This window comes from Octopus bimaculoides, chromosome 1 (assembly GCF_046866305.1).
Source record: "Octopus bimaculoides isolate indiv1 chromosome 1, ASM4686630v1, whole genome shotgun sequence".
In the NCBI taxonomy this organism is placed as follows: domain Eukaryota; kingdom Metazoa; phylum Mollusca; class Cephalopoda; order Octopoda; family Octopodidae; genus Octopus; species Octopus bimaculoides.
The window spans coordinates 180,109,876-180,135,905 of record NC_142928.1 but is presented as its reverse complement, the minus strand read 5'-3'; the positions used below and the strand labels follow the sequence as shown (position 1 = coordinate 180,135,905).

General features: G+C 35.1%; 1 protein-coding gene across 33 annotated transcripts in view; it reads right to left on the bottom strand.

Moving 5' to 3' along the window:
- Positions 1-16,468: 16,468 nt before the first annotated feature.
- The window catches only part of LOC106868398 (uncharacterized), a 133,713-nt gene continuing 124,151 nt past the window's right edge, over positions 16,469-26,030 (bottom strand). For 18 of the 33 annotated variants that reach the window (XM_089363102.1, XM_089363133.1, XM_089363136.1 and 15 more), the window contains 2 exons: positions 19,443-19,559; positions 16,622-16,914 (listed from right to left, as the gene is read on the bottom strand). In XM_089363102.1, coding sequence (XP_089219228.1) covers positions 16,765-16,914; positions 19,443-19,559 — 267 coding nt within the window. In that variant the 3' untranslated portion in view covers positions 16,622-16,764. Of the gene's footprint in view, positions 16,915-19,442; positions 19,560-25,917; positions 25,971-26,030 lie in introns of all 33 variants that reach the window. The other 15 variants (XM_052972902.2, XM_052972914.2, XM_089363216.1 and 12 more) reach the window with 7 other exon arrangements.

Sequence of the window (26,030 nt, the reverse complement as noted above, 5' to 3'; positions counted from 1 at the left end):
CAAGAATAACAGGTGAAAATGACAAACGTTCAGAGAAGGGGCATCCGTCAGGTAAAGAAAATACAAATGGTTGTAGTTTTAAGCAGACTACAGTTTGGGTTGTTGCAATGGAAACAGGCAGCAATATGTCTGTAGCTTTCGATTGGCTAAAATTACCCAAAATTTACAGACTTCAAAAGCTATTGACTGTTTATGTATTAATGTATGGCAAAAATGAATTTCATTTCCATGGTTAGCATGCAAAATAATTGGAACAAAATTAAGAAAATAAAAAACTGTGACAGCAGCAAAAAAATCCATAGAGGGCAATATAGTATACATACATACATACATACATACATACATACATACATACATACATGTTATAACAATACACTGAGGAAATTTAAACTTCAAGATGTTTCTTGAAAACGAAGTTTGAAAGAAGCGAAGATTTGATGTCTGTGGAGTATATACTTAATAACAATAAAATGAGAAACACTGTTTTATAGAAATAGTCATACGTAAATCCACATAATCCTATAAATATGTGTAAGCGACGGAAGGCGGCGATCTGGCAGAATCGTTAGCACGCCGGAAAAAATACTAAGCGGCATTTCGTCCTTCTTCGCGTTCTGAGATCAAATTCCGCCGAGGTCGACTTTACTTTTTATCCTTTCGAGGTCGATAAAATAAGTACCCGTTGAGCACTGGGGTCGATGTAATCCCCCTACACCGAAATTGCTGGCTTCGTGCCAATATTTGGAACGAATATGCGTAGGAGAGGTAGTGTTTTTAAGATGATGTTGCGGTGTTCTCAAGTATTGTAGACGCTTCTATGTTTTGAGTGTCTATTATCTTTTATTTCTTTCTGTCATTGGACAGTGGACATGCTGGAGCACCTCCTTGAAGGGCTTCGTCGAACAAATTGATCCCAGTACTTTTTTTAAGGTCAGTACTTATTCTTGTTCGCATAACTATTAAGTTACAGTAGTGTAAACAAACTAATACTGTTGTCAAGCGGTGGTGTGGGACAAATAGAAATACAAACACAAAGGCACACACATATATTGGTTTCAAAATTTGGCAGAAGGCAAATACATACACACACACATACGTATGCACATACATCCATATATATATATATATAGTATATTGCCACTTAAGTGTGGCTGACCCCTAGGGGTGGATGTTACTGTTGCTTTTAGCCCCAGGAGGACATCTCCTCCAGCTGGCTTATCGACACACGACTGTGTCCTGTTTGCCGAGGGTAGTTATCCCTCTCACCAACATCTGCAGCACGAACGGATCCGGATTTCAGGGTTATTTCCCTTCGTCGGCGTCCGATAGCCGCTGACCTTGGTGAGAGAGACAAAAACCTGGCAATCTTATATCTTCTTTTCAAGTGAAATTCTTCACTGATATCGAAAAGGTGAAAACAAGCAATGTTAATTCTCTAAATGAAGTATTAACAGTATCTGCACGATAAAGTGTAGTATATTGCCACTTAAGTGTGGCTGTCCCCTAGGGGTGGATGTTACTGTTGCTTTTAGCCCCAGGAGGACATCTCCTCCAGCTGGCTTATCGACACACGACTGTGTCCTGTTTGCCGAGGGTAGTTATCCCTCTCACCAACATCTGCAGCACGAACGGATCCGGATTTCAATGTTATTTCCCTTCGTCAGCGTCCGATAGCCGCTGACCTTGGTGAGAGAGACAAAAACCTGGCAATCTTATATCTTCTTTTCAAGTGAAATTCTTCACTGATATCGAAAAGGTGAAAACAAGCAATGTTAATTCTCTAAATGAAGTATTAACAGTAACTGCACGATAAAGTGTAGTATATTGCCACTTAAGTGTGGCTGACCCCTAGGGGTGGATGTTACTGTTGCTTTTAGCCCCAGGAGGACATCTCCTCCAGCTGGCTTATCGACACACGACTGTGTCCTGTTTGCCGAGGGTAGTTATCCCTCTCACCAACATCTGCAGCACGAACGGATCCGGATTTCAGGGTTATTTCCCTTCGTCGGCGTCCGATAGCCGCTGACCTTGGTGAGAGAGACAATAACCTGGCAATCTTATATCTTCTTTTCAAGTGAAATTCTTCACTGATATCGAAAAGGTGAAAACAAGCAATGTTAATTCTCTAAATGAAGTATTAACAGTAACTGCACGATAAAGTGTAGTATATTGCCACTTAAGTGTGGCTGACCCCTAGGGGTGGATGTTACTGTTGCTTTTAGCCCCAGGAGGACATCTCCTCCAGCTGGCTTATCGACACACGACTGTTTGCCGAGGGTAGTTATCCCTCTCACCAACATCTGCAGTTACTGTTAATACTTCATTTAGAGAATTAACATTGCTTATATATATATATATATATATATATATATATATATATATATATATATATATATATATATATATATATATATATATATATATATATTTATAAATTATGAGTTAGAGGTTATGCAACCGTTTAAGGAAGCAACGTATCCGTAGGCACTACTGGTGTATTACCTCACTATGTATAGGCCTTGCTATAAGGTTAACAGTAGCTGGTAATTTAAATGGTAAACCGTGGTTTAATATATTCAGATAAGAAAAGAAATGGAGCAACAATTAACAATTAGAAGTTGATCATTGGTATTAAAAGGTCATAGTTTAATTATAGTTAAAAATATTTACAGCTGTTTCGGTTTGTTATTTTTGAAGTAAATTTGCATTTATCTCGTTCCATATAACAAACATCGTCAGAATGATTTAGAGTTTATCGGAAGAATACAGACAGGAGAAAAAGGGAAAAAAATCTTCGTTAAGTCTTTAGGCTTACATTTTTGTGTCCTTTAAGGTCCCACGTGTGTGTACATTTCTTCAATTAGATGAATGGAGCAATAAATGGAGAAAATGACTAGTTGACCGGTGGTGTTAGTCGAAAGAGTTATACCTGGTAGTAATATCCGGTGTCGTAATATGTATAATTCTTAAAATAAATACGGAAAATATTGCTTTATGTTGTACAAATTCTGAAACAATGTACCATATTGAGTTGCGTTGTTCAACATCACTTCCCATAAAATATACTTCGGCACCCAGTGTAGTAATACAGCTTTATATACATTGGGACATCTAGTTCTATTCTTGAAAGCAAAGTATAGTTGGTCATCACTCGTGAGTGAGTATGGTTTGATAACAGGTACTGTGTTTTCACTAATTATTTTAGGTACCTATGTAATCACGAACATACATAAACACCCTCTCGGACTTCTCGCCCTTGACTCTGTGACAACTAGAACATAGGAGGCTTGCACCAGCAACTGGCTGGTACTTATTTTCAACTCAATAGATTAGATCAAGTAAAATGAAGTGCCTTACTCAAGGATACAACGCACTGCCCGTTCCAGAAATTGAACTCATGCCGTTATAATTATGAGCTGAACGCAGTAATCTCTAAGCTAGTGCTTGCACTCTGAAAATAAAAAGCGTTCTGTAATTCCCATATGAACCCCCACTTGTCTGAGAAAGTCACAATTCAAAAACCCTGTGGGGTTACAGACGGTCCATCACAATAGGTCAGGTAAGGTATGGAGGCATGCGCTGTTGTAGGGCGTCGCTGCATCCACTATTTGCCGGTGATTCCCAACTCCTGGCGAGTGGCACCTTTGCATCACTCAGGCGACAATCCTCCAACCCATGGGTCTGTCTGGATAGTCGCTGACGGCGAGGATTTTACGAGGTCGAAGTGCAAATCCTACCTCGATCTTTTTTAGTCGCCTTTTACGGCATGCGAAGGAAAGGTTGGGTCTATTCTTTGATATGCCGGTTCCCACACAGCTCGCATCACAATAATTCAGACATTAATTTTCGTGACAAACGTGGAAATGGCGTACAACTAACCGGTTCAGCTTACGTATAAAGATAAACATAAGAACGTTCCAGAAAATAGCAAGCCTAGACGTCTGTGAATGCTGTTAGAGAATTCTCACAAATCATTTCTTAACCATGAACATTTACTTCATGCTTTCCACAGCGTATTTAATTCTTTTTGATATAAGAAATGATACTCTTGAAGTATCTCTCAACTCATTAATAATAGTAAGTATTCCACTACCAGCACATCGGTCTTCAGTTTAGACATTTGCTCGCGTCTCGGAGTCTGTGTGTGTATGTATGTGTGGTGGCGTAGGATAACAGAATTATTTAGAGAATAAATGATTCAGAGACACCATCTGCGTGAAACGCAATAGTTAAGTTAGCACTAACATCTTTAATGTAGAGAGCATCAGTTTAGACATTTGCTTGCGTCTCGGAGTCTGTGTGTGTATGTATGTGTGGTGGCGTAGGATAACAGAATTATTTAGAGAATAAATGATTCAGAGACACCATCTGCATGAAACGCAATAGTTAAGTTAGCGCTAACATTTTTAATGTGGAGAGCATCAAAAAGATGACTAAAAATAATTATGCTCTCGAATGAGAAAATATAAATATTAGTCAACGACGAATATTATTTTTATTGGCAGGTACGATGAAAGCTATTATCATTTTTAAATAATGATGATTTATTTTGACTGAGCATATAACTACTTATTTACAGGCAACGGGAATATGTGAGATGATTGCATTTCCCAAAAGCAACATCATTCTTAATTTAGTAGTAGTAGTAGTAGTAGTAGTAGTAGTAGTAGGAGGAGGAGGAGGAGGAGGAGGAGGAGGAGGAGGAGGAGGAGTAAGTATCAGACTTTAATTGTGGTTCCTTCCGCTTCTAACGGAATCAACAACTACAATTAGATAGATAGATAGATAGATAGATAGATAGATAGATAGATAGATAGATAGATAGAGAGGGAGAGAGAGAGAGAGAGAGAGAGAGAGAGAGAGAGAGAGCGAGAGAGAGTACTCGATTATTGTTTTGTTGCTGGTGTAGTTTCTTATTAATTTATCATTACAACCTGCTACACACTTTATGCTCTTCCTCTTCTTCTTCTTCTTTGTTATCATCATAATCCTCTTCATCATCATCCTCATCTTTTCCTTCCTTTTTTTCCTTTCCCATTCTCTCTATTCTTATTCTTCTTTATCATATTTAGTATTAATATCGTCTACTTATTGTCTCTTCGCTATTTCATCATCTTTATTTTCCTCTATATAGGCAACGTACAACGCTAGACCGTTGCACAATGTAAGAGCACCTTTTGGTGCAAGTGCCACTCGAATATATAGAAAAAGACTGCAAATATTATGTAACTTTTCGCATGAAATCCTCGTGCAATGGCATTAAAAACTGAGTGGTACTGAAACGTTTGTAACAAGTAATAAAGTAATAAAGTAATAAAGATGTGTTAAACTCTTTCTTCGTCTTCTTATTTTCATTATATATATACATATATATATATATATATATATATATAATGTAACCATGTGTGAATCGTTGGCGATTTTATTCCTCCGTCTTCCCTTCTTTTGGACTTTTCTCTATTTCTGAAGAAGAGCTTTGCTCGAAACGTTAAATCCTCTTTCTTTCCTTTCCTGAGCGTCTGATAATACATCACTTGTACCACGACCTCGCGTTGTTGTTTTTTCATGTTTGTTCTTCTTCGTTTGGATTCACTTTATATGTATGAATGTATATACATATATATATATATATATATATATATATATATATATATATATATATATATATATATATATATATATGTATGTATATGTGTGTATGTGTGTATGTATGTATGTATTTATGTATGTATGTCATTATTCAGATTTATTTCAAGATTTCTTATGAATAGAGAAAGAACCAGTTTCTAACCTAGATCGCTCACAGGAATTTCAACATTAACATTTGTATGTATGTATATGTGCAGATTTGAATGTTTTGTTTTATGTATGTCTTCTCATGCATATATTTGCATATCTAGATATGCTCATATATACTTAAATAATAAACATTCTGGAAAGTTTTACTGATTTTTACAGTTCCAGGAATGGCTTGGATCTGTAGTCTTCGAATCAGCTTTCTCCTCTCTAGTTTTAAGAAGCCTTAATTTCTCAAGATTCGTATTTAGGCAGTGTATTACATATCCCAGTGCCCCAATAATTACAGTTTGATTGCTTTATTGTAAATATAGAAGTAAAAATTCATAATGTCACTCAAATATAATCCCGTTTTATGTTTAGAATTTCTGTTCTCTAAATTAACATTTCGAATTTTCCCTCGTTACAAAGATTGCAAAAGATTACTTTGCCCTAATTTATTCGCTAGCTGTGAGCTAAAATAGATCATGGATTTTTTAAAATTCATACTCTCCCTTAAGTTGACTTATATAGCTCGCCAGATCTGCTTTGCCCTCACGAATTTTAACATAGATTTGTGGTTTGCACAAATGAATTACAAAACATATGGTAAATAGCTTATGATTTCAGGACCGCACGTAGTTTCTACAAGTGAATTTCTTGTGTCATCTGCCAGTGTCTAAAGAAAATGATTGATAAAGTAACCAGCTTTATATAGCTATGGTTAGTCCATCTTCAAAATTCGATTGAACGAAATGAGAGAACGAGTCTGTCTTAAACTAGTATCAATGACAAATAACTTCTACTAGAAGACAGTAAATAAATCTCAAGTGCTTGATTAGTTTAGTAACAAATTCATATCTATAAATGTCGATGTTCGTCTGTTTGTCTTGAAGCAGTATCTCAACGTATTTGCACCAAATTATGCGCAGACATCCAGATGCAACGTAGAATAATGTGTAAAAAAATTATCCCGGGTCCGAAATCTTCTTGGAGTAAAACAGAAATTAGTCAAGAAAGATACAGAGAGACTGAAAGTTGTAGCGGAGAAGTAGTTGAGTAGGAGTGTATGAGATTGAGGTCCCGAAATGTTATCTGCTTGTCAGACTGTTTTTCTTTCTCTTGTAACGAGACCTCACATTTTCAGATGCCAGGTCCGTACCACGCGTAGATCATGTTCAGGTCACGCGGTCTGTCCTGATTATCAACCAATCAGTTTGCAGTGATATCATGGCAAATCATGAACGCTATCTTCAATGTCCGTGAAGTTCCCGCGCTTTCTCTAGTTATTTAGGAAAAGGCACAAACAAGAGAACATAGGGCGGATTAGTTTTCATTGAAGGCACATCACTCTCATCAAGCAAGCACTCATAAAGAATTCACTGCAGTTTTAATTAAGCAATTAGCCCTTTACAGCGTCCAGTTTCCTTTGCTGAATCCAACTAGAAATGAAAGGAATTCTTCTTCATAATTGCAGGCCAATTCTTTCCGGCATCTTCAGACTTACTAATCATTGAGTTGACAGAATCGTTAGCATGCCGGGTGAAGTGCTTAGCGGTATTTCGTCCGTCTTTACGTTCCGAGTTCAAATTCCGCCGAGGTCGACTTTGCTTTTCATGCCTTTCGGGGTCGATGAATTGAGTACCAGTCAAATACTGGGGTCGATGTGATCGACTTTAACCCTCCCGCAAAATTTCAGGCCTTGTGACCATAGTAGAAAGGATTGTTGTGTATCTCTGTTACACTGGAGATCGCTTCTAATCTCTTACGTCTCCACCAGCAGTCATTAAAAATTTACATAAATATGTGCAATAAATATTATAATAATATATTATGTTCGCGTATACATACATGCAATGTATACACGTCATGTATACATACATGCAAAACAGCCTAGCTTACACCAAGCAACTGCTCTTAATAACATACTCATGAAACAAGCGTTACTCCTTTCATTGGTCTCCTTATCTAAAATACACATACACTTACCCAGTAATCTCTCTCTCTTTCTTTCTTTCTCTCTATCTCTCTCTCTCTCTCTCTCTCTCTCTCTCTCTCTCTCTCTCTCTCTCTCTCTCTCTCTCTCAAAGGACAATGTAGATAGATAGATAGATAGATAGATTGATAGATAGATGTCTCCACGTACATACACATGTGTATGTGTGTCTGTGAATATTATACTTTGCTTACGTCATTGGGGAATGTGTAGAAAATCGATGTCTTCTAGAAAGCGTTAGTAATACAGGTAAAGCATTAGATATAAACAAAATAACAATAACACAAACATTGCTGTGTCTTGGGAGAGCTATTATGCCAATAGTAATAACACACTCACCGGTTCAACACAAAAACGAAATAACGCAAACATTAAACTAATATCTTAGAAATATTTAATTAAACCTGATATTGCTTAATTAAAACTCCTTTCCAACGTTTTAAAGAACGAGAGGAATAAATATTGTGTCTATTTTGTTGGCGCGTCAGATCCTTTCTTGCAATATTGGAAATCATCTCCTAAACATTAAATTACTCGTCGTATGAGACCAGTTTATATGAAAACTGATTCCGAGAGAAAAGTGAAAGAAAAGACGAAGTTGCAACAACCTGATTTTTACTTCATAAGTCTTCTAATTTTCCAACTATGCCAAAAACCGCGCAGTTTATGCTATAATACTTCATGATCAACGTTATTAAAAGCCTCCACAACGTCAAAATATATCACATCCACATTTGAAGAGTTGAGCAGATGTTACAATAGCCAATCATAATGCTGTAGAATCTGTGTGAGGCAGCTTCTTCCTTGACAAAAACCGTGAGGCGTGTTAGTGTCAGTTTCTGCAAGTCAGGTTCTCGTAAGCTCGTCATCTGACAATTCGTTCTATAAGACTGGAATGTGAAACCAGAGAGGAAAGCCTGCAATTTTTGGCATCTGCTTCCTCCCTTTTGGTCAGAGTGTATTATGCTATATTTTTAGCCTTCTAGGGAATTTAAAGCTTGCAAGAAAGCTAGAAAGCTTTGGGAAAGTTTATATAAATACAGATAGCATAAACTCCATATAAACATACCTTTTACATTTTGCCTTCTACTTGTTTCAGTATAACAGAAAAGATTCCTGAGCGTTATACCGTTATACTAATACATCTATTACATCTATTTGTTTTCTACACCACCTGTCTTCGTCTGTTGCTTTTTTGTGAATTCTCCTGGATAATAAAGTGAATGGTTTACACCTGGTAGCTTACAGGTAAAGCACAGTCATTTTCACAATGATAGGTATTGCTATAGCAAATGAAAGACGGAAGATGGAATATACGAGAATTAGGTGGTGAGCTGCTTAACGGTATTTCGTTTGTCTTTACGTTCTGAGTTCAAATTTCGCCGAGGTCGACTTTGCCTTTCATCCTTTCGGGATTGATAAATTAAGTACCGGTTGCCTACTGGAGTCGACATAATCGACTGGCCTCCTCCCCAAAAGTTTCGGGGCTTGTGCCTAGAGTAGAAAAGGAATATACGAGAATTTATTATTAATCACGACGATAGTAGATGTGCCAGAACAGTTGTTATAATCAGAAATAAATTCTCGTATATATATATGAGAAGTTAAGATAAATACAAATTTATAGAATTAGTTCCTACGTGCATTTCACTATTATAGTTGATTGGAACCTTGCTTAACAGTAGCAGTCGTACACCTATTTGTATACAAAAGATATACTATATATATATATAGAGAGAGAGAGAGAAGTGGAAGACAGACTTACATTTATGTATGTATGCATGCATGCAGATATGTATGCCTGTATGTATGTGTAACGGGAAAAAAAGCAAAGACAGACAATCAACTGGTATCACCTCAGCTGATAACCTATTTATACTTCTTATATAATATGTTGAAAAGAAAAGCAAATATACATAAAGGAAATGTATTTGCATTTCTCTTCAATATGTTATATAAGAATAAATATGCTATAAAATTACTTGATACCTGTAGACTGCTTTTGTTCCGTTACATGTCATATACCAGTTCGATCGATACGTTGCCTAGAGCCAATCTTGATTTATGCAGGCATCATTTCCTTGCACTTAAAGCTGGGGTTTAGGCGCAAATTCGACCTGTGTATTGTTTGTATGTACCTATTATCTTATGTCATTTGATATCTTATTACAAACTTTGTATACATACTTTTGTGTGTGTGTGTACGTGTGTGTGTGTGTGTGTGTGTGTGTGTGTGTGTGTCGCCATCTATATATCATACTAAATGTATATACACCGTTCAAATGCATGGTGCTGTGGTTTTTGTCGAAGAGAAAAGCTTCACAGACACGTGTTACAAACAACATATATATATTCTTTTACTTGTTTCAATCATTTAACTGCGGCTATGCTGGAGCACCGCCTTTAGTTAGCCAAATCAGAACTTATTCTTTGTAAGCCTCGTACTTATTCTATTGGTCACTTTTTGCTGAACCGCTAAGTTACACTATAAGGACGCTACGAACCACTAAGGACTTAAATACACCAACATCGGTGTATTTAATGATGGGGGAGGCAAACACAGACACACAAATGTATATATATATATATATATATATATATATATATATATATATATATATATATATATATATATATATATATATATAATCCTTTTTTAGGTCAAGTTTTGCGGTATTATGGTCCATTCAAGTAGTGAGTTCTTGTTGAGTGAGTTCTATCCAGGCTTGGGTGGCTTATCTGGTATTCCTTGAAGAAATTTGTCCAGACTCCGTTTAAAGATGATGAGATCCTTTTTCTCTTTGATCAGTTTTGCGACAATGTTAAACAGGGCAGGGCCTGTTGAGGAAAAGAAAATGTGTCGCAGTGTACCTATGTGTTGTGATCCTGAATTGGGCAGGGGACGATGGCACGTGGTCCCAGCCTTGGATGAACCTTGAAGCTAATGTACAGGTCGTTTGGGCAATGCTGGCGGTATATTCTCCACATCGTGCAAATGATGTACCGCTCGCGGCGGCGCTGGAGAGAGTTGAGTTTTAAGGTGGTCCCAGTAATCGAAATCAGTTATGCCCTTAATTCGTTTAGTGAGTGCTCTCTAGGGTAATTCAATTTTCGAGATGTTTTGTTTTGTATGGGAAGACCACAGGGGACAGCAGTACAAAGAGGTGTGGCCGTACAAAGGAGGAGAAAAGTGGAATGATGAGACCTTGTTCTCTGGACCGGAAGGTTCTTAAGATCCAGGAGTTTATCCTACGAGTTATATCGACCTTATTGTTGATGTGAGCACTCCACCTGAGATTGTTATCAACAACTACACCTAGGTCTCTGATATTATTAGATGCTGTGAGCGGTTCCCCTGAAGGAAGAGAGTATGACTGTTATAATAAAGTCTTTCTTCCAAAATGCATCAGCTCAAATTTTCCCTCGTTTAGTTGCATTTTGTCTTTCTCTGCCCATTGACTCACCGCATATAGATCAGACAGGAGTTGAGTTCGGTCTTCTTCTTCGTTGATGATTTGCTGTAGCTTAGTATCATCAGCAAATATTTTCACTTTGCAGTGATACTGGAAAGGTCGTTTATGTAGATTATAAAGAGGAGCGGGCCCAAGACAGTCCCCTGAGGGACACAACTGGTGACTTTTGCTAGGCTTGAAATTAACTGCGTAAAAGTCAATACGAAGAGTACTCCATCCGATGAGAGTTCAATATTACTAAACGTTCCGACTACATGTACTTGTCCCGGTTTATGTATTTATCGATTTGTATAGGTTGTATGTCATGTGGTTTTGTATTGTACCAACATTTACGACCACTTGTGAACCTTTTGTTCACTGACGGCGAGTAGAATAATTCTGGGGTTATAACCTACAAATGGGTTTGGTTACATATAACATAAATTAGAATAATAAAGGATAGGAAATAAAACCCGTCAAAGGACAAGAATTGAAAGTTCAAAGGAAGAAGGGTGGGTACACATTCGTTAACATGAACACACACACACACACACACATACATACATACACACACACACACACATATGTTTGCGTACTGAAAGAGTAGCTCTTCTAACGGTACTCGAAGCTCGTGTTTTCTACATTCTAAAAGTCACCGTATTAATTCCACCACAGAATACCCAGTGTCTCTGCCAAACGAAACTGTGTAAACGTATTCGTATAAACTAACGATTCCCCCCATACCAAAATATCACATCAGGATACAGCAGACAATTCATAGTACTGGAGGTTAAGTGAAACACAAATTATCCCGTCGGAGTTGTCACGCGGGGGCGGGGGGAGTCTGTCCTAAATTTACACTTATATTGTCTTACATATAAATCAAATCTTGCTCCGCCCTATTTCAGATGCCTGTCGTATTCAGTAATGCTCTCAGAATTTCGAACGTACCTTTTATTAATACTACAGGAGTAAATTGTTCTCATTCTGTAGTCCATAGCAGAGATATTTTCCTATTAGCTGTTCTCTTGTTTGTGATGTCACTTGCTCGTTCCGCATGAACTGCATGAGATAGAATACTCACAATTCTTCAACATGATCTCTTTTGGTAGACGTTTGTTTTGTTCAGGAGACACACCCCCTAAAAGATGGCCCTGCTTTGAAATACTGCTTGTGACAGTTTTTCGATTCAACATTATCGACCCATATATCGCTATTCTGTGAATTTAACGCAATACTTCCAGGGTAGTTGCAACTGTGAAGGGTTTTTTTTTTCTCGTTCTGATCATCTCCTGCTGGTGTGTATTTCAGTCACCACTTACTGTCTGTAAAAAAGTCGATGGCCTTACCGCGTTCAAATTTCCCATTCGCTTACTATGAACGGGAGCATCTTCAATTATATCCACGAAGCAGGCAAAACTTTATTTAAGATCGAGACTTACCTGTTAGTGAGTTGATTGTATTTGTAAAGAATCTACTCAGCGAATGACATGTTACACATCGACAAATAACTTTAGGTCTCAGTGGAATACTTTTTTTCAGTAATGTATGACAGCTTTCTTTCATTTATTAAGGTTGGGTCTTTCTTAAATTTGCTGTATCTACCGTCCCCAGCTTAGACTTATCAATTTGAGTATTCCAGTTTATGCACACCATTGAAGCTTTGTCCTTGTTGGTAGTATTGTGATACTGGTATCACTCTGCAGTTTTTGATATGCGTTTTCTTTTTTCTCCCTCCTGTGATGTACAATTTGAGAGGCTTGGCCTTCTCTAGAGCTTGTCTCTACATCACAAATAGGAAAAGAATTGAAAAATAATAGGAGTAACCTCTGATACAGAGAATGGAACGAGAATAATCTATCATCGTGGATTTAATAAAAGGTTCGGTTCGAAATTTCGAGAATGTTACCGAATACGTCAGGCAACTAAAGAAGACCAAAGGGTACAACGGCCGAGACATTGACTACAACAACAAAGATGAGGACACAAGTTGAATATATTAATATATGATGGTGATAATTCCTCTGTTCTGAAATTCAGACAAAAATCTTAGTCTTTTCAAATTTCACTCACAAATCTTTGGTCAACCAAATCAAGTTTCAGCATGCAAAGAAACTGGAAATATATGCTTAAAGAAGAAAAACAATACAAGGCCCCTTACATTGCTCAATTCAAAAAACTTGACAGCTGTGAGTTATACGTCTGTGTGACTGACAGTAGTAGGGGAGTTATATTTTAATTGCTTCATTATAAAACTAAAATTAAAAGTGATGCGTACAGGTATGACAAATATGCATAGGTATGACAAATAATAAATGATTCTTAATTATAACATTGGTTACAAAACTCAGGATAGCAGCTGTCAGAATAAAGCGCCGGTATTTTGTTTATTACTCTACGATCTTAATTAAAATGTGGCTGCAAACATTTATCTTATCTCTTTCATCTCTTCAAGGGTAATAAAATAGGTCACATACTGCAGTTAGTTTTATGAACGGTATTCTCCTCAAAACAGGTATCATCTTCTCCCAATGTTTAAATTTATTATAAAACAATGTAAATTAACTGTTCCATAGAACCCGTAAATACCATAAGCTTTTTAATTCCCGTAATATTAAGGTCAGCAACTAAAGTTTAGATAACATCGATTCTAACAATGTACTTTATAATAAACACTAACATGCTTCCACGCAATCTCCATCCCACACTCATACCTGCAACTGTCAAAAACCTACCCAGTGTCCACTGATTGGATTCTCCCTCTTGAAAGCTGCGGTCTATATGGCCATCCTTACAACACCCGGTGGTAATAGTATATGGGTTTTGTGGCCTATGCATTGCTTCAGATATAGAGACAAGGAAAACTCCACTTTGATGTCCTGCTTCATCAGGAGTCTCCAAGATCCTGATAATACCTTACTCAGTACTTATTCTATCGGTCTCTTTTGTCAAACCACTGAGTTACGGGGACGTAAACACACCAGCATCGGTTGTCAAGTGATGTTGGGGAGACAAACACAGATACATACACACACATACACACACACACACACACACACACACACACATATATGTACCGGAGTAAGCACATAAAATGTGCAACAAGGTGGAAAAAAGAGTACTCAAATACCAGAGGTAGAGTAATATGCTTTATTTAAAAGCAGCAGAAATATAACAAAAGACTGTTACTCTGAGTTTCACGTTCCCGTTCATCGGACAGTTTTGTTAGAAACTGTCCGATGAACGGGAATGTGAAACTCAGAGTAACAGTCTTTTGTTATATTTCTGCTGCTTTTAAATAAAGTATATATATGTATATACATATATACGACGGGCTTCTTTCAGTTTCCGTCTACCAAATCCACTCACAAGGCTTTGGTCGGCCCGAGGCTATAGTAGAAGGCACTTGCCCAAGATGCCACGCAGTGGGACTGAACCCGGAACTATGTGGTTGGTAAGCAAGCTACTTACCACACAGCCACTCCTGCACCTATATTACATACCATCTTAAAAGAAGATTATCATAACAGATTTAAAAACTGAACAACAGCTAACCTGGATAACATTACATAATATTAACAATGTTCATAAAAATCAATAAGCAACACAGTATCATCAAACATCTTCCAACAATATTTTTACAATTACATTTATTGGAATTTTTTATACAGAATTGGTTGGGTTTCATCTTTATGAAGATTCTTTTATACATTATTAGTAAAATGTTGTAGGAAGTGCATGACAATCACGAGGAGAATTGTTTTTTTAACCTCAGACTATAGACACGACTACAACAGGAGGATGTGAATAAATATATATATTTATATGTATGTATATGTTTGTGTGTGTGTGTGTGTGTGTATGTATGTGTGTGTGTGTAGTGTTGGAAAAAAAATAAACAACTATAGATCTGGTTGGCAAATTAAATATTGAGTTTTTCCAATAGTCAGACACAGGTCTTGATTCAGATACATAGGATGAGGCTTTCCTGACCGGGCTTCAAAATTAATGACGGCTGTTGGAGTCATCCACCTAAGTTTTAAAACTTCAGCTCTTATCAGCCAAACCAATTGGCAACGATGAATACTGACTGCCTTTAAATTAATAATTGTCTCTCTATACATACATGCCATGAGGCTCCAAGACACAATGGTTTAACAAAACATATTGTTCACAACACATCAGAACATGGCATATACAACCATATGCAGTCATTTCCGGCTTTAGCTTTTCACTTCTGTTGTGTAGAACTTTTGCTTAATTCTAGAACAACAGGTTTAAAAAAAAAAAAAAAAATAACTCTTGGAAATTTAGAAACATTTCCAGTTTGAAAGCCTTAGTTCTTTTTTTTTTTTTTTTAAATCTAAAAGCAAAAAGAATATCAGAGTTTTGAAAAAAGTTCAAATATTTAACTTGTCAACTATTGTTGTCTTTTCAATAGCAGATGTATGAAAGTTGCAGCCAAAATACACTAATGGGTGTGTGTGTGTGTGTGTTTATGTGTATATCCCTTTACATGGATGTGGTGTACATGTGCATGTGTATATGTGTGTGTGCACTCAGGATTACATCATTAAATACAACAGTAATATCACATTCTGCCAGTGACATTCAAAACAGACAACTAACTGCCATGTCCAACACCGGTGAGCAGAATCCGTATCTTAAGACTCTCTCCTTCATTTGCTACACAACATTCCTTGATATTGATGTGTATGCATGTGTGTGTGTCTGTGTATGCCCAGCCGAGTGTGTGTGTGTGTGTGTGTGTGTGTGTGTGTGTGTGAAAAAAAATTGTTGAGATAATATTAATTAGTATACATAATTAAGCAATAAAATACAAAATATTTTCATAAAATATTGTTTATATGTGTATACATATTAATATATATATGTATGTGTGTGCTTCTGTACATATATATATATATGTGTGTGTACATGTGTGCATGTGTGTATATATATATATATATATACACACACACACACACCCTTGAATACAAACATATATACATCTATATCATACATACATTTATATATATATATATATATATATATTATATATATATATATATATATGAACATATACATATTTATACACACACATACATATACAAGCATACATATATGTATGAGTGTATGTGTGTGTGTATGTTTGAATATGTATGTATATATATATATATATATATATACATACATACATACATACATACATACACTCACACAGATACATAAATATATTTATATATATATATATATATATATATATATATATATACACACACACACAAACACATTAAAATCTTTTTAGACAGGTTTAGTGGTGGTTGGGGGAAGGGTTCCGAATTTATGCATGTGTATATTTGGCTTTCATTTCAGTTCATTAACATGAGGATTTTTCAGTGACTGAATCAAAATGTATTCACTGAAGTATGTGTGCAAGGAATCATTATTCCTCTTTAGAGAAATTGTCGTTACTTCCATATCCATTGAACAGATTTGGGTCTTGTTTTGGTTTCTGCTGTAATTATCTATTAGCCATCATTATTTTGGATAGATCCGACGCTGTGACAACCGAGAGCCAGCACCAGTTGCTGCTGTGGGTTGAGACTGTTTCTGGAAAGATGCAGGGTTAAATAGCATTGGTCTACCAGATGGTGTTTGGTTGGTAGAATCAGAAGAAACTGGTACAGCCTGAAAAGAAACAAAAAACAAAAGTTGTAAAAGATACATTTACAAGCCTACACCTATATAAAACACATATATATGTATGGATATACATGTCTGAATGTTTGTGTATGTGTGTAACACCAATATCACTTTGGTTACAGATGCAAAAACTAACCAAACAGCAGTACAAATACAGCATATCTATAGCATTTTTTTTTAAAACAAATTATTAATCTAAGCAAGTGCCAAAGCAATAACAATACTTTCTTTTTTAATCTAAAGTCAACCCTAACCCTAAAGTCAACCAGTACAAATTATATACCTCTTCCTTGAATTTTTATTACAAGAATTGAAAGGAAAAAAAAAACAATAGGGATTTGAAAACATCATAAATATCCTAACATTGATCCTGCACTCAAATCTTTTTTTCTAACAAGAAATGGATTAGGAGATTAGCATTAACACATATTTCATTATGCTGTGACTTGTTTCTTTTAAGTGTCCTTTTATTTCTCCTAACCATTGACTATCTAACTACTGTCATTTTACTGGTGGGGACAACTCTTTCTCAATTTGTGAAGTAGCAGTTTATATCAACACCATTTGACAAGTGCAATACAGTAAATAGTGCTTTATAACTATTTTCTCTACGATGCCGAAAGTAGTGCTTAGTCTGAAAATAAAATGTGCATGAATTGTGAGAGCAGATCCTCAGCTGTGATGTAGGAATAGTAGCTATTTTCAGCTACAAAACAAAAAAAGAGTTAATGTACCTTGTGCTAACACATAACCTAATAGCATACCAAACATTCAACCAATAGTAGTTATACTATCTTTCTCCATCTCACACACACACACACACACACACACAGACTTTAACCAATAGGGGCTCTATTACCCCCTAAGGTAATAGGGGCTCTCTTGCTCTGTCTTAATGCCTCACACACATCCTAAAATTTATTTAACACCTGGCAATATATAACCCCTGAAATAGTTTTTCAGAAAGGATCTTTAAGTATATTTATCTAATTACAAGAAAATATCTGAAAACATTGAGAAAAATTGCTATTAGAGTAGAAGGAATTCTTCATTGCTTTGACTACGTATACTATTACTTGGTCTGCAATCATCTTTAGGTACAATATTTTAACAAATATATCCTTAGGCTAGGGATATTCAGCTTGCAAACCTTTATGTTTGACAGTGGATATCAACATTATTACTTATATTTATACGATATGTATAGATGTAGAAATATGTCATTTAGATATAATCAGAAAATATAGATCAAAACATAATGTGAACAGTAACACAAAAAAAACTATTAACATGATGCTACTAACACTTTTCTACTAAAGTTCATCTAAAAGCTACAGTTATGTAGTTATTACTAAGTTCAAATTTCCATATTTTTCTGGGTTCAATACAATTTTGAAAGACTTCTAGGAGGCCCTTACAGGCTAAACAACTTAAGGTTTAAAGAATAAAGATATAACTTTTATTCAATAGTGCTACATGACACAACAATAAGTGAATGTCTCTTTGGTCGATTGACATGCTAAAAATAGCAACTAAATCCCCCAAACACACTCTACCAACTATCAAAAAAGAACATGTATGAGAGTGTAGCTTGAGATAAAATATGTCTATGAAGATGGAATGGTCACTCTTAATATGCATGACCAGAGCTGACCTGGGGTTAAACAGCAAGTGAACAACACCTGCATAACTACTCAATATGCTCAGTATAACAAACTAAACTTCTCTGAAGAAACTACCTTCATAGTTTAAATTTCATACTCTAATTCCCTAAATCTTGAAAAAAGTATACCAAACAAAGATGGGATAATTATGGCTAGAAACCCCAACAAAGATTTTGATTTGGTTATCTAACTCCATTGAACAGGTTTATTCAAGGCAGAACTGGCTAGGGGAGAAACCAAAAATATAAACATGTACATTTTTTTTTTTTTTAACTATTTCAGAAAGCAGTGAAGGAAGGTAATTTGGAAGTAAATTTAAAGTGCTTTGTGACTAAACAGTTCAAAAAGGACTAATCTTGAAACCAAAAGCAAATAACATAACTATTTTTGTTTTTTCTTTAAATCGTTATTTTATAAGGGAAATAATATAAATCAGTAAGAAATTTAAGTGCATTTGTGACATTGCAACAGCAAATAAAAACTCTCTCCTTCTCTTTCTCTCTCTCTCTCTCTCACACACACACACACATACACACACTTAAATGTGGCATAAAGCTATTTGGATTTACCAGTGGATTGGCTACATCTTAGTTAATTGCAAAGTCCTAAATCATGTGCATAGTGATTTAACCAAGCACCTCTGAAAGTGTGTTCTGAAAATGTCTCAGTCAATCTTAATTTTAAAAGCAGGATTAACAAAGTAAGTTAGCATTTCTTTCAAGAGATTTGTTTAGGCACCATTTGGATCTAACAACTCTGACCTCTTCGAAGCTTTTAGCTAGAGTGACGTATTAGCACCCAGTTCCATCAGTGCAAAAATTTGTCGTTTAAAAATTTAAAACAAGAAACCTGGTATTGGTCAGGAGATGAAGGTGACTTTGTGAACTGCACAATGCTTTCATAAATCTTCTGCTGTGTCGACCAGGGAACAAAGGGGGACTGGTAGGAAGCATCCTCATCCTTCATCTATATAGCCAGTGGAACACACACAACAATTACTTAACAATTCTCTTCACAAGAAACACTAACAGGTGGTAAGACTACTGAACAGATTCATTAGGAGTTTATCATTACATTTATTTATTTATTTATTTCAGTTTTCAACAATTACAAACAACATAAGTGCAGTTGTCTTTTATTTGCATTTATAACTTAATACATATTAACAGGAAAAATATTCTTAGTAAAATGACACCATTAACAATAACAATTATTTATTTATTTTTCTTCTTTAACTCAGTACATTGAGTGTTAATTTGGTTAGCTCCAGTATATTTTAGAAATCCCAGACCAATGTACAGCAAAGATGATTCCCATTATATTAAAACTAAGAATCAAGTACTACTAGAGTTGATTTTTGCTTTTCGTATTACTACTGCATTTCATAGTATTTCTTACTTAAGCCAGCAAGCTGGCAGAACAGTTAGCATGCCAGACAAAATGCTTAGCAGCATTTCATATGCCTTTAGGATCTGAGTTCAGATTCTGTGGAAGTCAGCTTTGCCTTTCATCCTTTCAGGATAGATAAAATAAGTTGAGCACTGGAGTCAATGGAATCAATTTTCCCCCATCCCCCAAACGTGTTGGCCTTGTGCCAAAATTTGAAACCAATATTATTTCTTACATTTGTCTGAAAATGATGCACCAGGAAATTTGGGACATTTTCTCCTAAAATTTAAGTCAAGTAACTTCTTGCAATTCAGATTAAAGGCAACTTACAGCCAGAAGAATTTCTGACAGAGGAAAAAGGCCAGAAATTTGGTGAGAAGGGATTAGTTGGTTAAATCAAACCAAGTACTTGACTGGTACCTTTTTATAATGACCCTGGGAGGATGAAAGGCAAGGTTGATTTCAATGGAATCTGAACCCAGAATGTAAAGGAGTAGAATAAATACTGCAATGCATTTTTGTCCAACACTCTAACAATTCTACCAACCCACTATTCTACTGCCAGAATAATACTGTTAATGATAATGATGAAAATAGTAATGATGATGATGATGATAATTCATTTAACAAGGCATAAAGCCAATTTTCCAAGTAAAAGATATTGGTCAAATGAATTGGAATATGTATATATTAGTGGAACTTATTTTACTAAATCCTTTCAAAAGAAGAAATATTGTTGACTGACCCATTAACATAATTTTTGAAAATCATCTTTAAAATGCTAATAATTATTATTTTAAAACAATGACTCATTTTGACTGGATATACAACTAAATATTTACAAGGGAATGTTAGGCAGTAAAATTAGAATACCAGTCAAGAACTGGTACTCTTATTTAAATGACTAACTCATGCCAAATTCCTGGTCTTATGCCTATGTAAGAATTTATTATTATTATTATTATTATTATTATTATTATTATTATTACTATTATTATTATTATTATTATTATCATCATCATTCATCATGTCCTACTGATTTTGCCAGCTTAATAATAATTATTTCTAACAAAGGCACAGTACTAAGATTCGATGGTAAGGAAGGAGCCATTTATATAGTGGCCCCCAGAAGGATAAAAGGCAAAGTTGACCTCAGCAGGATTTGAACTCGAAATATAAAGAGATAGAACAAATACTGCAAGACATTTTGCCTAATACTATAACAATTCTGTAAATCCATGTCCCTTTCTTCAATAATAGTATAAAAAGATTTCATACACAGATACAAGGTTCCAAGTTTTAAGGGAACAGTTGATTATAATCTATTCAAGTGCTTCGTTGGTACTTTATTTAATCAATCCTAGCAGAAGGAAAGACAAAGATGACTCCTCAATGATTTTGAACTCAGAACATAAAAGAGATACAACTAAATACCACAAAGCATTTTGTTCAAGGCTCTTATGAATATGTCGATCTCTCATCATCATCATCATTTAATATCCATTATTCATGCTGCCATGGGTTGGATGATTTGATAGGAGTGAACTGCACTGGGCGCCACTGTCTGCTTTACCATGGTTTCTATGGTTGGATGCCCTTCCTGGTGCCAACCACTTCACATAACAACAACAATAATAACAATAATAGCAGCTTCAAATTTTAACACAAGGCCAGCAATTTTAATGGAAAAAGGTCAGTCAATTACTTCAGCCCCAGTACTTGGCTGATGCTTTATTTTGTCAACCCAAAAAGGATGAAAGGCAAAGTTGGCTCTGGTGGAATTTGATCTCAGGATGGAAGAAACACTGCAAGGCATTTTGTATACTTCTCAAACAATTTTGCCAATCCACCATGAAGATGACAATAAGTAGGGAAGAGTGATAATTTCCTCCTTAAGCACAATTTTATAAGAAATATGGTATAGTTTCAACCACAGTAATAATATCGGTTTCTTCATAAGACACTGAGTTACTGACAGGATGAAAATATGTATTTTAAAAAAAATTTAATACTTTGCATATCAACCAGTGGTTAAACAACAAAAACAATGAAAGACATTTACAATACATTAAATTTACAACATATGAATCAGAACAAAACAACACAGGAAAACAAACACAGACAACTGTATCTACGGTAGAGCAGAAAGGGGGGTTTTGCCACAATAAATGCTTCTCTGGTGTAACAAGAAATGGCACCACAGACAAATTTACTCCATTTACTTGTACCAAATTGCCACATCCACATGTCTTTTCCCAAAATCTTTGTGTAACTAAAACTAACTTATCTACCCTTGTTTTCCAAAGAGCAGTCATGGGCAGTCTACAGCCAGCAAGACTCTCTGAATGGCACACCTAATTTCCTGAGGAAAATAACCTATGCATAAGCTGTTTAGTAAAGCTGTTCATCTGATGATGAGCTATGTCTCATGAGATCCTCTTCTCACAAAGGGTTAAAAATGCATATCCTCAAGAAATTCTTTGGCAATTGTGTTGCAACTGCCATCAATTACAAAACTTGCTATAATACAACAGATGGTAATTCTAAAAGTGATTGAGTCAACACAGTGGTTACTTTCAACCAGACTAACTTTCAGAAAAGAAAGTAATGGGCAGTGAAGAAAATCATAAAGAAATTTTACTTCATCATATCTCAGACACATTCAAATGACTGAACTACTACGATGGAGAAATATGTCAAAGTAATGATAGTTTCAAATTTTGGCACAAAGCCAGCATGTTTAGAGGAGGAAGTAAATCAATTACATTGACCCCAGTGCTCAATTGGTACTTATCTTATTGACCCCGAAAGGATGAAAGTCAACCTCAGCAGAATTTGAACTCAGAATGTAAAGACAGATGAAATACCACCAAGTATTTTGTTCAGCATGCTAATGATTCTTATTTCTTTATTGCCCACAAGGGGCTAAACATAGAGGGGACAAACAAGGGCAGACAAAGGGATTAAGTCCATTACATCGACCCCAGTGCATAACTGGTACTTAATTTATCAACCCCGAAAGGATGAAAGGTAAAGTTGAGCTCCGCGGAATTTGAACTCAGAATGTAACGGCAGACGAAATGCCGCTAAGCAATTCACCCGGCGTGCTAGCATTGCTGCCAGCTCGTCGCCTTCAAGCATGCTAATAATTCAGCATGCTAATGATTCAGCATGCTAATGATTCTACTTGCGTGTTGCCTTCTCAATAATAATAGTAATAATAATAATGATGATAATACTTCTAATTCTGACACAAGGCTAACAATCTTTGGAAGAGATGGGAGTTGATAACATCAACCTCTGTACAAGACCAGTACTTTATTATATCAACCCTGAAAAGACGAAAGACAAAATTGACCTCAGTGCGGTTTGAACTCAGGAAATAAAGGCAATGATTCACCCAATCCAGTGCAACAAGTATCTCTTGCTTCACATATGTCTTTTCCTCCTAATACTATAAATTATATTATTACTACAACACCTATATTCAATAGCGTGAATGACCAGGAAAATTACGATACTAAGACCCAACACAGACACACAAAAAAAAACCACAAGTGCCACTCTTTGTTTCTTCTCTCACTCCATACAGGTACCTCTTTGTTTACATAATTCTATGAGGTATAAGAAAGTTCTAGTCATATAGGTTAAAAAAAATTTTAATCTAAATTGCACAAGCTTTTTCTTCTATTGTATTGCTTTTAGATTTTTTTTTTTTTTTTTTTTTAAAGAAATAGAGGATAGGGGTAGCTGTTGCCAACTCCAGTTAAAAACAATCACTCATGACTGTGAATGCTAACAGCAATGGGAGGCACTAACTGTTCTTGGTGAGTGGCTCTGAAAAGAAGTGAAGTACTTAAGTACATCTTGTGCTTTCTCACATTACTCCTTTGCTGACTTCTTACCCCCCCCCCCCCACTCCCCCCAACCTACCGTCATTCCTGTGTGACACAATAAGCAACATACTTCAAGTAGTTGAACAGTAACTTGGATGTGAAACTTTTTGAAAAGAAACAGTGAGGGAGTGCAGTAAAAGTGTGCTTGTGAATATGTATGTACGACTATGTATGTATGCACTGTACCAAACAGCATAAATATATTTGATAACATTAAAAACCAAGTCTGACAATTTAATAAATTCCAATGAATCTCTCAATTGGAATACGAACTATCATGAACCCATCCATAAAATCCCCATTAACCTTTTTAATACCAACCTGCATAAAAATGCCCAATAAAAAACTTCCTGTTTTAACCCTTTAGCATTTAAACCGGCCATATTCAACCTAAATATTCTACCTGTTTTATGTTCCAACTGGGAAAATCCGGCATCTCACACCCACCCAACATCATTAAAATCTCAAAGCTATGAGACAACACATCAGAATAATGTGAATAAACAAGCATTACATTTGACTAAGTAATGTGGATGCTAAAGAGTGAAAAGAGGTCTGAATGAAAACCTTTCATTCGAATTACTTCTTAATTTATGTTTCGAATGCTAGCATATTAATGACAAAGTTATTTTACTAAATTATTCATTAATTTCCAAATTAATTGAATCAAAGGAAGTGTGTTTCAACAAAAATATAGTAATAAAAGGGTTAATACTGAAAAGAAGATGAATTAGTAATAAATGAATTTAAAAATGACTGACTGGAACCTAAGAAACCCAATCCATACTTGCGAAATATCACTCTAACCTAATTTTTAGTTTGGTTTTACATGCATTAAAGAAATGTTTACAACACAGTGGCAGACATAAAAAGCCAAGAATACATGAAATATTAATATCTGATAGGAAATATCCCAATGATGATGAAAATGAAAAGTATGCATCATATTGTATATCCTCACAACATCCAAGATATTTGGCATGCTACTGTGAAAACAATATAAAAAATACAAACATATTACAATGCAAATAATATATTTAAAAAATAAATGATGGCATACATCATTTTAGTAAATGATCAAGGAAAAAATTAAATTAACAAAACCGTATCACAAAATTATTTTTTAAATATTTTTAAATGTATCAGTTTGTAAATTATTGTACAAAATAATGTCAATAAAAATTAATACACAAAATGCATCAGAGTGTTATATAAGGATTGTAAGTATTAATACTTAGTAAATTTAGTCATATCAAAATTGGGTTTTCAAGGGAAAAACGTCAAGTAATATTTAGTATTAAGGAAATGGTCAAAAAATACAATCAGTTAGGTCATAAAGTAACAAAAAATTTGTTAGTATTCAGAAATGCTGAGATTGAAAATAACCTCTGACAGAATGGAGAATTATTTTTATTCAACAGAAAAAACTATTCAACTGAATATTAAATTTGATTTGTGAAGAATATTCAAACTTAGCAGGTTTAAGGAAACTGAATATCTATCAAAAGTCTGTGTAAACATTACATCTTATACATCCAGTAAAATAAACTACTATAAACAGAAAGATATATAACCACAACAGTATAATTATAATAATGCATCCCTGTTCTGAGAGGAAGCTTAACTAGAAAAGATGGACTTCAATTTAAAGTGAGAAATAATACATCATTTAGATATCAATAATATTCTCTAAGTGTTGAGTATGCTATGCCAACATTAGAAAAAGAGTCAACTTCAAAACCAAGAATAAATTTATTAAACATAATATGTTAATAACATGTTAGAATAATGGGAAGTAGGAAAGTTAAAGAAAACACACAAACATAGACCAATTAGAAAACAGATCAAAACTGTTAGAAAGCTTTCAAAATTGAAACAGTAACTCTAGAAATATAATTTTCCAAACATACAAAAAAAAAAGCATTATTATTGTTTTGAAAGTCAGTTGCACTTTAATATATTTACATGCCCAATAATAAGGTATATACTGCACATATCTGACATACAAAACCAAATGAAAACATTTACAAGTTGCTCACCATTGCAAAAGCTTTCAGTAGATATTTTAGATTTTTGCTCCTCTCTGCCATTTCTGGATGAATAATAACAAACAACAGAATAGATCAACAGGTTGTATTTGTTTATAATTGCA